The sequence below is a fragment of the Passer montanus genome, unplaced genomic scaffold, assembly GCF_014805655.1.
Source record: "Passer montanus isolate IOZ18808 unplaced genomic scaffold, ASM1480565v1 scaffold36, whole genome shotgun sequence".
Lineage (NCBI taxonomy): Eukaryota > Metazoa > Chordata > Aves > Passeriformes > Passeridae > Passer > Passer montanus.
Genome location: NW_024368374.1, coordinates 4,132,786 through 4,146,574, shown reverse-complemented (window position 1 = coordinate 4,146,574; position 13,789 = coordinate 4,132,786). Strand labels below are relative to the sequence as shown.

The window sequence follows — 13,789 nt, the reverse complement described above, 5'->3', positions numbered from 1 at the left end:
AAACTATTAACAAAAGAAGAGGGAAGAAAGGAGAATGCATGAGAATGTTGCTATAAACATCCATAGTGCATTCACATTAGGAGTAATGTGTGCGATTTTGCTCCCCCATCTCACAAAAGTTCTTGTAGAAATGAAAAAGATAAGAGGGTAACAAAGATTGCCAAAAGTATGGAAGTGTCCCCATACAAGGTACAAGGAATGACTAAATAACTAAGCAAGTCACTTAGTAAAAACTGGTCAGTGTGGAAGAGATAAAAATCAAGAAGTCGATAAAGTCTTGACTAAAACAGAAATGGTGACCCGGGGACAATTGTTCATTCTGCTCTTATTTGAACAATAAATTGTGTTACATTGACACAGCTGAGGAAAATGGCTTAGAAAGTGATAACACTGGAGAAGGATGTAGCACAATGGCAGATAACCATTTGTCCTTATTTCCAGTGCAGCTCTAAAGCTGAGAACCCAGAACCCTCAAATGCATACTAAAGGAATGACATGTAGAAGTAGAGATGCAGCCAGCACGCTGTGGAGGATTAGCTAAGATCATTACAAACTCTCTTCAGTTCTGTGGTTTTAAAATCTATGGGTCAGGCTTCAGAGAGCAGGAGAGGCAGTGACTTTTTTAAAATACCACTGACTCCATTCTGTACAACTCTTGACACTTTGCATGATGCTGCTGATTTTTCTCAGGACAAAGCTGAAGTTTTGGTATGTCTGCAAAAGTAGCATATATTTCTCATAGCTGAGAGAGGAACCATTAGAAAAAGAACAAACAACTCTGTAGTGTTCAATTAAAAATCTGCAGTTTATCACTTTTTTCTTTGTTCCTTTTCCTTATTCTCTTCTTCCTGGTTTTATAAAAATAGACTTTTTTGGCCTTCAGATATGCCTGCTGTTATCTGTTGTAGCCCCATCTGCACAGCTCACAACAACATATGCTGCAAATTTGAGGGGTATCTTGTAAAATGTGTTGAACTAAGGGAATCATCTAGCTTGTTAAGCAATGGGAATTTACATAGTAAAGTTCTTTTCAGCTATCTAACTGCAGTGGAGACTTTGCAAAGCAATTCCTGGCTTTTGCTCAGGATGACTTTTCTGATGGTGCTTGGTTTATTTCTTTGCTACATACAGTTTTGAATCAATCAGATGGGCTTTTTCTTGCTGTTTTATCCTACCTGGCTGAGCTTTCCCCATGGGTGGTACTCCTTGGTATCAGAGATGATGTTGATTGTCTGATGATCTTAACAGCACTGGGTGAAGGCAGAAAATAGTTTCTTCTTGCCTTCTTATACAGAAGAGCTGAGTATTGGGTATGTGACTGCACCAAGCAGGTAACGAAGTTACCATTTATAAAGTCAGACAAGTGCAGCAAGTATTTTTCAGCTTTTTATGCTCATGTGGAACATCCTCCCTACTTCCATTTCCTATAAGTGCAGGTAGTGAATCATTCCTTGTCAAGGGGAAAACAGGAGGCCCATCTTCTGAACATCCCATGTTAGGTGTCAGTTGTTTGACAATGCACAGGAGGGCAGTTTGTTCTCTTTTTTTATCTGAGGTAGTACTATGTCTGTCACAAACTGTATGTTTTATCATCCCTGGTTACTGTGATTTGCACACATAATGGCAGATTGAGGAGGCATGTCCAGTAAATTATCCAACAGCAATTTTATGAAGCCTTAAAAATATTGTGACTCAATAAATAGCATATTATGTAACGGGTAGGAAAAGCCTGAATTGTTATTTATAGCTACATTAAAGGGATATTGAAGATTTTATATGCCTCTTCCAGCATTCTGTGTTTGTAAAATTTACTGTGGAGGCAGCATTCCTAATTCAGGAAAAGAAGAAATGGTCCACATGTCTGGCAGAATAGTTTGTTTTAAATAATAAACAAAAGATTTAAAATAAATTCAGAAAAATAGAATGTTCAGTGTTGTCCAAAGAAGAGATGAATTTATAAAGATCTAGCCCTCCAGCAGAGTCTAATTCACACTGCCTTTTACATTCAGCGCACATCTTCTTTCAGCTTTTTTAATGCCTTCAGAAATGAAACCTTTTGGCATGGCAGCTGCAGAAGACAAAGTCCTCCATTTTACCCATTTTAGGCAGCATGAACCATCCATTCAGTGCAAAATATGGCAGTGGAACAGAGATTGTTTTAACCTTTTCCTATGGAAAAAAAAAACCAACAAAATGATGATATTTTGAGATACATGTTTACATATTGTGTACCCTGAATAGAGCAGTCCTTGTCTCAGTGTACCTGAGGCTATTGGAAAACAAGCTCTAGTGTACCACAATAATATATTATTTCAATTAAGCTGCACTATAGCAAATGTATTTTGCTGCTGGATTTGTTCTGAGAGCCTTTGCTTGCAATTTTGTAAAAGAAAACCAAAGTCAGTTTCAAATAAGATTGTATCACAGCTTTTCTCTCACTTGTAACTCCATCCGCATAAATCCTCCTTAGGGAAGCTAAAAAGCATCAGATTGGATCCCTGCTTTTCAAAGGCCCTTCTTCTGTGCTCGTCTTTAGCTGCTGCAAAGGAAGGAAAGTGGTTTTGACAAAGTCTGCATGTGCCTGCATGTGTTGGGGTTCCCAGTTGACCAGGACTGAGGAGCTGTCTCTACCTTTTCTTTACAAAGAGTGCACCAAGGTAATATAAATCACTAAGGGTTAATTTACTAGAACACAGATCAGGAGGAGGTAATAATTTCCTGCAGGAAGGATTTTAATTCTTTGCCATATCAGAGTGAGCTTCTTTGCTCCAGTTTTGCTCCTCTCCCAAACTCTGTTTTCCTAAATTGTGACAGATTCAATACATTCTCCTGGGCAGACATGTCTCTTCTGTCACCTCTAGAACTTTGCTGTGAGCCTCCCCCACCCAGGGAGAGTGTCCCTCCCAGCCTGCCATCTTATGTTGATTTAAATCAATCCAAGTCAGTGCAGCTGCATTCCCTTGCTATGAACTCATCCAGCCTCACAGTTTGGGGAGCTGAGCTTCCCAAAACCAAACTCACACTCATTAGATTTTGGCTACTCCTTGTCCTTGACTTGGCTTCCATAGAGATTATAGAACCATGAAGACCAGCGCACGAGGGCTGTTGACCACAGCTCCTCTTTTCCCCAGCACAGCAGGATCTCACTCTGTTGTTCTGGAGGCCCTACTTGACCCAGAAAGCAGCAGTCAGGATGAATCAAATAGCCACTTCTTCCCTGCTGCCTCACCAAACGTTTTTAAATCACAAATAGCATAGTAAGCTGTCAGCAAAGAAACAAGGAACTGATAACATCTGCTAAAGATAAGTACACGTATCGTATCGGGTGCATGCATGGGCACACACAAAGAATAATAAGCAGCTCTCGGAGCAGGGAGCAGACAGGACATGATGTTCCCAGGTGGATGCCTTTCCATGCCTGCCATAGTTTGCTCAGATCATTTCAGCCTCGCCTTGCCTGTAACGTGGTTGTCTGTTCCCGCCTTGTGCAAGAATGTGGAGGGGGCCCTGCTGTAGGGTCAACATCTAGTGTTTCATCAGGAGATCCAGCAATTCCCCTTGCACAGACTGTCACACTGAGTTTAAACTCAGACTGTTTGAGATGAAAGCTTGATCTGTTACTGGCGTATGTCAAGAACCACAATGATATTCCCAAGCAAGTTTGTCCTATTCCCATGAACTCAGTATGGCAGAGCTGACACAAGGATAGCCAGTGGGAGACATCCAGGAAGCCAGGAAGGAGCCTTCTACAAAGGGATGAGCCTTTTTACACAGGAGAAGGCAGCATTTTGCTTTACATAGTTAGGTTGTTGATTTAAAAGTGATACCGAATGCAAAACTGCTCAGCAGAGGATGTGCAGGGTTTCATAATTAAGAGCTTACCCTGAAGATGTGTGGGCATTTCTGACATTGCATAAGAACCACGAGCACTGTATATTTTCTGCTCCATTAAACCTCTGCTTTATTTAGTTCCTCTGATTTGAATAGTCTCTAATTTTTAAAACAATACTCACGCACATATTCCCTGTGTGTGGTTCAGATTTTATCAAACAGGATATATTGCTGTTTTATTTAGGAAGTATGCTGAATGTAACCTCATCATTATTCTCAAAATTTGCATATTTTCATTTGCCATGTTTTCATATCCATCAAGAGAGAATCTGGAGCATTATTGGTGATAAGAAATAGGTTTTGAAGAGCAAGCATGTGGCAGACAGAAAGCTTTACATGAGGCTTGGTAGCTAATACTAGCCACGTGAGAGCTGAGGAGAGAAAAAATGGGAAAAGCCAACAGAGCAGAAAGAAATGGGATTGTGTGGGGACTAGATTATATAAAGATTTCCTAGGGAAAGGAAGTCTGGTTTCCGTGGGGCTGTCATAAAATGGTCTGACCTTGTGTGAAATAATCTAGAGTATGTGGCATGTTTACTCTCTAACAGAGCGAGGTGTCACCTTTAAAAGAGTTGTTCCAGCTGCTCTAGCTTCCCTTTGATACATTTTTAAGCAAATTAGTGATGTGGCAACAAGAGGACCTTTGTCTATAAAGACTGCCATTTCTCCTCTCTCTAGGACCTGACTTACACCAAATAAAGTGTCTTTCAATAGGAAAGAAAAAACAGAAAAACTATGAGGAATAGACCTGCCTTTCACCAAATTATTATGTGGGAATTTGGAGTGGTGAACCCAGCAGGAACCTGTAACAGTACTTGAAAAAAAGAAAACAGAAAGGTAAAATACTGCATCAGGGCTGGCTGTCAAGTAAAGGCAGGTCTGTGCCAGCTAGGCAGGGGGAAATATAGGCATGTTCATGCTGAGGAATTGCCAGCTCAGTCTCTCTGGGCTCAGATTCTGTACACTGTGCTCTCTTGGTTGGTGTAGACAGCTCTTAAATCCGTTTTTGTCCTGCTCGTGAATTCTCCCTGGGGTGACTGCCACATCCATAACACAAAGGGCAGGTCAGGACCTTGCCATAACTCAGCTTGTCTTGGTTTTCATGTAACGACAATGAAGCTCTCACATGAAACAGAAGCCTTTGTAATATCACGTTATTTGTTCACCAGGATATTTGAACTATTGTGGTTCTACATGTCAGTTTTGCAGCATCTCACAGGAGAACGATGTGCACACCATCCCTTTGAAAACATACAGGGGCTCTTGGAATTCACTTCTCTACATACTTTCAGCAATGGCTTTGATCTGTTATGCACAAAAATAAGGAGTGCTGATTTTCAAGGGGATTTGTAATACTTTTTTTTTTTTTCAGAGCAGAATGAGGTCACCAAAAAGATTCATCAAACATAGGAGCTACTCTCAAACAATGTGCTTCTTGTTTGTCAGACTCAAGAGGGTGAAAATTGCTGCTTTAAAAGAAATACATGGACAATGTGAGAGGGCAAGGTCTTGATCTTACACATCACCACTCTGCAGTTGGTGGGATAATGTGAAAAACAGATCACGAAAATAAGGAACTGTTCCTTAATTTCATTATTTAGCAATTCTTTCCTATGTTTTCGTGTCAGTGAGAAATTGCAAGTAGTTCCCTTAAACAGCTCATAAACAGAAACAGAGAACAATACTTGGGGTCTTCTGTTGAAAATTGCAAATTGCCTTTGATCTGTCTTATGTCATTGTGAGCCAAGAGCCATTTGTGACTAACAGGTGACTGATGATGTTTCTTTCTTGTAGTACGACATTGTTGGACATTCAGGAGATGGCTTCAACATCGCCTTGGTTGGGAGTGACAAAGTTCCCAAGAACAATAAGCAAAGATTAGAAATTCTTAAGGTAAAAGTGATGCTGGTAAATAAGGGTGTTATGACTGCAAAGATAAAATTGTAGGCAGGTCACAGAAAACAAAACATGAGGATAGTAAAATAAAGACAAGAAAGCAAAAATCTGTGTATTTCCTTAAATTTAAATAGGACCTTACAGAGACATGGCAGAAAACAAATTGGGCCAAAATAGTAGAAACCAAACTTTGGGTACGCCTTATTCTGGACTTCTACGCCCTAAATGTGTCATTTTGACTTCCTGTCAGAGGATAGGGGAAGTTCCAAAGATTATACGGTGATATAGATAGCTGTGCCCAAATCATGTGATATTATTAGTGCACAAGTGACTCATTCAAAAATGTAGAGGGGTCCCAGGTCAGTGATTTAGCGTGATACTTTCAAGAAGTAATGCATCACAGTAGCATTGGGAAAATGTGTCAGTGCTAAGTTGGAAACAGGTTAAATCATAATGGCAAAACGAGTGTAGTCACCAAACTTTTTCTAAAGTAGGATGAAGAAAAAATGTAGGATTTACCTGGTTGGCTTGATAGGCTAGAAGCATGTATCTGAGCTTCCTTCAAAAACCTTTTTTAAAATAGCTCCTTTGATTAGAAGAACCTGATTTAGTAACTTCTAAAATTCCTGGCCTTCTACATAGATAACAGCTTCATTGATGAATATGGTGTATTTATTTTGTAACAGCTCAAACAAAATCTTTTATAATTTTTAAATGTGACTGCCACTGTCAGGAATCAGATATTTGATAATAACTAAGACACTACTAGGATTTGGAAGTCCATTGCAAATTATGAACATGCAGGAGCTGTTCATGGCATTGGGAACCTGTTTTCTTCTTAAAATACATAGGAATGTATCTACTCAAACTGCAGCTGACCAAAGTACTTTACCTTCCCTAAGGCCCAGTCTAATTAGGTCCCTGTGTGGGTTTTGATTGTTTGACCAACTGTGTTTTTAAGAAGTGCTGCCTGTCTTAAAATATGACATATTATGTACAAAAAGCTGCATATTTTCTATCTGGAGCACTGTCTGCATTTCTGATGGATCCCCTAACGCAGCAGTACTGAATATTTACTCCCTCCTGTGCTAGCTGAAATGAATGCTTGTTCCTAAAGTCATCTTACATGTTTCCACGTGGTTATGCTGTGCACACAGACCATGCATGCCCACGCTCAGTTCTGCATGAGTGGAGACCATACCTTGGAAGGGACAGAGCACGCCATTCGGGAAATCGCCAAGGAGGAGGCTGACGAGTATTTTGTCATCGTCTTAAGTGACGCAAATCTGGAGCGTTACGGAATTCCACCATCGAGGTTTGCACAGGTCTTGACCACCAACACTCAAGTCAATGCTTTCGCCATATTTATAGGATCCTTGGGAGACCAGGCAGATAGGTAAGTGTTTGATTTATGCCTAGTAGTGTTTGTTTTCCTTCAGCATAAATCTAAATTATGCTTTTATTGTAGTGAGTTGCCCCTGCTGTTGTTCTTTGCCGAGGTTTTGGTCATGGTATCATAAAATCATAGAATGATTTGGGTTGGAAGGGACCTTTAAATATCTTCTATTCCAACCCTCAAGCTATGAGCAGAGATGTCTTTCACAACTTCTCTGGATGACCTGTGCCACTGCGTCATCACTCTCATTGTAAACATTTCTTCCATATCTCCACTCTAAATCTACCCACTTCCAGTTTAAAACTGCTACACCTTATCCTGTCATTACAGGCCCCAGTAAAAACTCTCACTATGTCCTTATGAGCCCCCTTTATTTATTGAAAGGTCTTAATAAGGTCTCCCTGGACTTTCCAGGCTGAGCAACCCCAACTCTCTCAGCCTGTCTTCATAGCAGAGGTGCTCCATCCTGCTGACCATTTTTGTGGCCCTCCTCTGGACCCACTCCCAGAGGTCCATGTCTTTCCTGTGTTTATGACCACAGGGCTGTACAAGGCACTCCAGGTAGGGTCTCACCAGAGTGGGGTGGAGGGGCAGAATCACTTCACTCAACTTCCTGGCTGTGCTGCTTTTGATGAAAGAAAGCCAGGGTACAACTGGCTTTCTGGGCTGCAAGTTTTCGTGCATCTTTTTTTACTATTTTCATTATTAATGTACTGGCAAGAAGCTGTAGCTCCTGAGTTGTGTCAGGGTGGAGACTGGCTTGTGGATGCTGCAGACATCCCTTATAGCCAGCAAGTTCAGAACATCCTGTGCATCCAGAGGGAGCAGCTGATGCCATCCTCCTACTGCTGGATGTGCACTATACCCTTATGTAGTGTCACCATGCAATTATAATAGTGCCTTTGGTATTGCCCAGTATATGGTTCCAGTATGTGTAGGTCTGAGAAAAGAGATTAAAACAAAAGATGCTGGACTTAATTTGTCTTCCAAATAGCCAAAGGTTTGACTCAGATGCACCCCTTGTGTTAGAGACATAAATTCTTTGGAGTTTCTGAGACAATATGATTGGGTTTAGTTCTACTACATAATTTCACTTTAAAATGTTTGGGCACAAGGAGAAAAAAAAAGAAATCCTGTCCCTGGTGTTCTTTCATGTTCCACATCCACTGAGGACCAGTACCTACAGCAAAAAGCTGGTATAGCCACAAATATCAATAGTGTCTTTTCTGTTTGAGTCTTCAACTAGAGGAGAATGAGATAAATCTGAAAGGGAGCTGGCCTTCAGTAGATAATTTTAAGCAGTAAAGGGTTGAAAGATACAACTGCACAGACACCATGAGTTGTGGCTGCAGGTCTGTACATCACAGAGTGTTAATCATCAAAACAGAATCAATTCTGAAAGATTATAATTACAGAAAGGCCCTTTACTTTTAATAGGAATTTTTAAAATAAAATAAATAATCTTTGACCATGTCCTGCTGTGTAAGAGATCTTATAATGGCCTAGTTCACTGGGTATGGAGAATGCACACAGTGCTGTCACTGAAATGCATTTCTATGTATGTGGAAGTGCAGAATTAGACAAACCCTTCCTGTAACTGCTGTGGGGGAAGGAGAAGGGAATTCTCTGTTGCATTTTTTTTTTTAAACTAATATTAAAAGTGACAGTTTACTCACTTGGAGGAATAGTATAGAACAAAATCTCCTGTAAAAAGCAGAAAAATAAATCCCAAGCCTGCTAACTGGACATGAGGGAGCTGGGATTTGTAACATGCATGTAGTTTGACTTTTAAGGGTGGGTTAAGCTGTGAATAAAAATGTCAGGTTACTATTGGCAGAATACATTTCTGTGTAATCTGCAGCGATGTCAAAGAAGAGCTACAAAGAGCACAGTTAGAATCACTGGACTTGTTGAACTGAAAGAGCTCATGGGTTCATGATAGTCAATTTAGGATAAGAATCTTCATTTCCAGTGTAAATCTGTAGCTGTCCTCAGCTATCACCTCATGGGATCACTGGTACCTTGATCAAGTGGAGTTCTGGCATGTCAGGGTGTGGATAAAAATCTCTGGAGACACTTGTTTGTGTTGCTGAAAGGAACTCTGTGCCCTACCTGCTCTCAGTGTTTCTCCCTTTGTTGCTTTCCCAAACCTTTAATTGCACGGTGACAGCAATGTGAGGAATCCTGTCTTGTGGTATGGAAAATAATTTGAGGTGTTAATTGTGCTTTGTCCCTCATTCTGCTTCTTAGGCTGCAGAGGACACTGCCAGCAGGTCGGTCTTTCATTGCCATGGATACCAAAGAGATCCCTCAGATTTTGCAGCAGATCTTCACATCTACCCTGTTGTCAAGTGCCTAAGCATCACTGATGTCACCGGGTGTGAACTCAAAGGGGAAACCCACTCCTGCTGGAGGTGCAAACCCTAAAGCTGAGGATAAACACAATTATTAATAAAATACATACCCTTCTTTAATCAGCCAAGCAACCATAATCTACATGACGGCCAGGCCGTAAATTTTCCCCCAGAGTCTCTCAAGCGACTCAGCACATTCAAAGGGCAGAGGATGGCATCCATATCAGGGCAGAGGATGGCAACACAATGAATGCTTTTCTGGAGGGACAAACAAACAAAGGACATTCTGTGATCATTCTTCTGCCTGCTGTGTTGCCAGCACTATGGAATCATGTCACCCTGCTTCATTAAACACAGTTCACTGGCATTTGGTAATCCTGTGCAAGGCAGATCCAGGCAATCTGTGTCAGTGTTTTGTGTGCATATGTTTGAATGAGTGGTTAATTCCATCTCTGATTTAAACAGGACTGCTCTTGCCAGGCAGGAAATCCTTCCTTCCTCTCCTGTTGCTTTCTTGTCTTGATGGCATCAGGGCTTCACCCCAATGCTGGGAACAATGGAGCAGTTGGGAAACACTGACCACCACACTTAAACATTCATTATCTGATCAGGCACAGTGGTCCGAGTTGTCAGACCTAGAGAAAGTGGCTGTTAAGAAGCAAAAGAAAAAAAAGAAAATTGGTTCAGTTCTGCCTATGAAAAGTAACGGGAAGGGGTCAAAACACTCTTAAGAACCCAAGAGGCAGCATTTCCAAGAAGGAAACTTTGCACGACTCCTTTGCACAGCTAATGATGCTGCACCCACTGCACTGTTACACAGAATCCCTGAGATGGCCTCAGCACATGGGGGTGACTCTTCAGTCAGAAGACAAAAAGGTTACTAGTGTTTTGCTAGAGCACATTCACAGTCTGTTTTTCTTGGGCCATTTGAAGGTTAAACTGGAGGAGAGATTTAGGCATGAAAAAATAAATTATTTTTTTATAAAAGAAGAGGGGAAAGTATTTTAGCAAGATATCTGTGTTAGAATGTATTTAATATCCAAGTTAGTTGTAAAGACTTAATTTATGATTCAATCAGTTGGTGTTTGGCTTGTTCCATGAGGTGATAATTCCTCTTTATGTACTAAAGAAGAACTATTTTGTAGTTCTTTGGGAACAGTGGAATACTCGATGAATTGAATGTATGATTTCAGGAAGCTGGTGTGGGGGATGCACATCATACCTGATACTAATTACAGAGTAACTGAATAACAGAACATTCAGGAAGAATGCTTATAAAAATCCGGAGGAGGAATTGCAATTATTTAAATTTTTCTCTTAGTCCTGCAGTTGATCAAGCTGCACCTTGAGCAGTATCTTTAGAAGGGAAGAGGCAAATTAATTTGGTCTCATTAGATACAACCATCGGTGTTTTAAAGGATCCAGATTATGGTGGTCATTCTCTAGTCCATCAGTCCTGCAGCAAAAATCTTTACCAGACCATCAAAAATGTCCCCTGTTTAGGATGAGTTTTGAAGCCTGGTCAGCTTTCAAACTCTTTATGCCAAGAGGGGATGGAAGACATTTTTCAAAGTCTTGTTAGCATTGTTATGATAACTATATATGTGAAAACAAAGAGATTGAAGATGCAGTTCCTGTTTGGAGTTGGGAGGAGAAGGTTGAGAAAGTTATCCCTGGCTGGGACAAATGCACATGGATGCACATATACACAGATGCTGCTACTAAGGGGAAGTGTGCTTCAAAATAAAAATATCTTGGTTCTGTAAACATATGATGAGATACTAACTGCAATAAAGTATTGAAATGTTGATAAGACTCTTACTAAATGTGTGTTTGCACGGAAATTCCTTTAGCACATCTGCCTTTATCCAGCAGTCCTGAAAAAAAATCTTTTTCTTGTAGTTAATTAGCAGATGCTTTCTACATTACTTGTGTGGATAAACCTTCTCACCTCAGATTTAAATGCAGTAAAATACTTTTATCTTTATCATTAAAAAATAGTGCTATTTAAAGGAAAACTATGATAAATACAGTTTTTAATCTTGTGTTTGATTATACCTCTAAATTATACTTCATGTATAGGTATCATTTACAGTTACCTTTCATTACAGTTACAGCATTACAGTTACCTTTCTGTAGTGTTTGGATTTATCTTTGTTTCAGGAGATGTCTGTTGAGTTTTCTCTTGTTCCTTGGGCCCATAGGATACAGCCATGTCCAGGGCCAGGTAGCATTACAGTTACCTTTCTGTAGTGTTTGGATTTATCTTTGTTTCAGATGTCTGTTGAATTTTCTCTTGTTCCTTGGGCCCGTAGGATACAGCCATGTCCAGGGCCAGGCATGGCCATGGGGGTGGGTGGAAGTTCTAAACCTGCCCTCTTTCAGTATCAGGCCATTTCCCCATGTCCTGTTGCTACATGCCCTTGTAAAAAGTCTCTCTCCAGCTCTCCTGAGCCCCCTTAGGTACTGGAAGGTGCTGTAAGGTGTCCCTGGAGCCTTCTCTTTTCCAGGCTGAGCATCTCCAGTTCTCTCAGGCTGTCTCCATAGCAGAGGTGCTCCAGCCCCCTGGCCATCTTTATGTACATCCTCTGGACTCACTCCCACAGTCTGTGTCCCTACTGTGCTGGGGCCAGAGCTGGATGCAGCACTGCAGGTGGGCTCTGTCACAAGTCGAGGGGAAGAGGCACTGCAGAAGATTTTGAGAGAAAGGGAGAAGAAATGAGTGAAACTTTTTTTATATTTTCAGTTCAGAAGGAAAGAGTTTGGGTTTTGGCTTTAATAGCATTTCATTGCAGAGCATATTTGACCTGACAGTGTCTCTCTAAATCATAAAAATTCAGGGCAAAATTTTCCCCAGGCTGTACATCTCTCACCTGCTTTTAATGCCCATCGCTACCCCAGGGAAATCGAAGCAGCAACTGTGCTTTTCCCTGTCTCACCAGGACTAGAAGTGTTATTTCACTGCTCAAAAATTCAGCAAACACTCCTCTTTCACGTTCCTGGAATTTGCAGAGCTGCCTAATATGCATTTATTTTTAATTAGTGGAATGCTTAAGAGTAAGGTGGCTTTGTCTGCCTAACAGCAGCACCAGTGGCTGCTCTCACTGCAGTGCAGGCATCAGCTTTGTGTGTCACTCATCCCCTCTGAAAGTGTGTTAAGGGATTTTTCATCTCTTCTCACAGTTTAATAAGGCACTTTTGCACTCACCAGTTTTTATGGACAGGCCCTGTTTCGGCAAATGAATGGAGCTGCCAGTTGGAGCAGGGCCTGGCCTATCACTAATGCTTTAATAGCATTAGTCACATCAGCAGTAGTTATTTTAATTACCTCTTGTAATGCAGATTTTGGTCTATTTCTGTTTCTATATGTAATGTGTTCATGCCCACTAGCCAGCTAGTTACACTACACAGTCATTTTTGGGATTATTATTTAACTTTGGTGCAAAAATTAGGGAAAAAAAAGAAAACCAGTAAGTCTAGCCAGATGGGATTTCAATCAGAGCAAATGCAGGTGATGTCTCACTCAGGCATGTCAGATTGTTTACAACAATTTGTAGCAAACAAATTCCCCTACAGAAAAACAGCTTGCAAACTGTTCAGCTGAAGGATTTCCTCTTTTAGGAGACAGGCTTTACACCACCAAAATAAACAGTAACAAATTGCCTAATTCAAAAGTGGTTTTGTTTTTGAGATTGCTGTGTCAATGTGAACAGCATTGTCACTGAATAAAATGTTTCAAAGTCAACTGCATTTTCTGGGAAATAAGTGTATGTGGGAAGGTTGCAGAAAAGATTCAGCAATTCTTCAGGATGAAAGTGATGGTGAGTTTTTTCAAAGACAAGGACAAAATTATAAGAATTTAATAACTTCATTTGCATGACCATCTATTCTCCACATTTTGACAGGACAATTAAACATACGAAAATAAAAATCTATTTTTAAAAACTAGATAATTTACATTACTCATAACATCCTTAGGCTGAACATCTGGCGTGACTGCATGCAGAAAAATTCTGTGTATCAGAACACAGATCTACTACTACACTTGCAATGTGTTCCTAGTCAAGAAAAACCTCATTGCAGTAAATACACTGAGACTTGGAAATGTAAAAAAAAAAAAAATCTCAGATGTTGACCCTGTTTTTTTCACGCATCACATACAGTTTTTGTTTGGACAGGCTGAGCTGTGCAAATCCAGGTAGAGCTGGAAACTAGACCCTGACTCCAGCTGTCTGAGGCTATGGATTCCTAC

General features: G+C 40.5%; 1 protein-coding gene across 1 annotated transcript in view; it reads left to right on the top strand.

Annotated features, from left to right (window-relative positions):
- The window catches only part of VWA8 (von Willebrand factor A domain containing 8), a 183,111-nt gene extending 171,753 nt beyond the window's left edge, over positions 1-11,358 (top strand). The window contains exons 43-45 of the mRNA XM_039716669.1: positions 5,686-5,784; positions 6,945-7,183; positions 9,434-11,358. Coding sequence (XP_039572603.1) covers positions 5,686-5,784; positions 6,945-7,183; positions 9,434-9,542 — 447 coding nt within the window. The 3' untranslated portion in view covers positions 9,543-11,358. The remainder of the gene's footprint in view (positions 1-5,685; positions 5,785-6,944; positions 7,184-9,433) is intronic.
- The last annotated feature ends 2,431 nt before the right edge of the window (positions 11,359-13,789 follow it).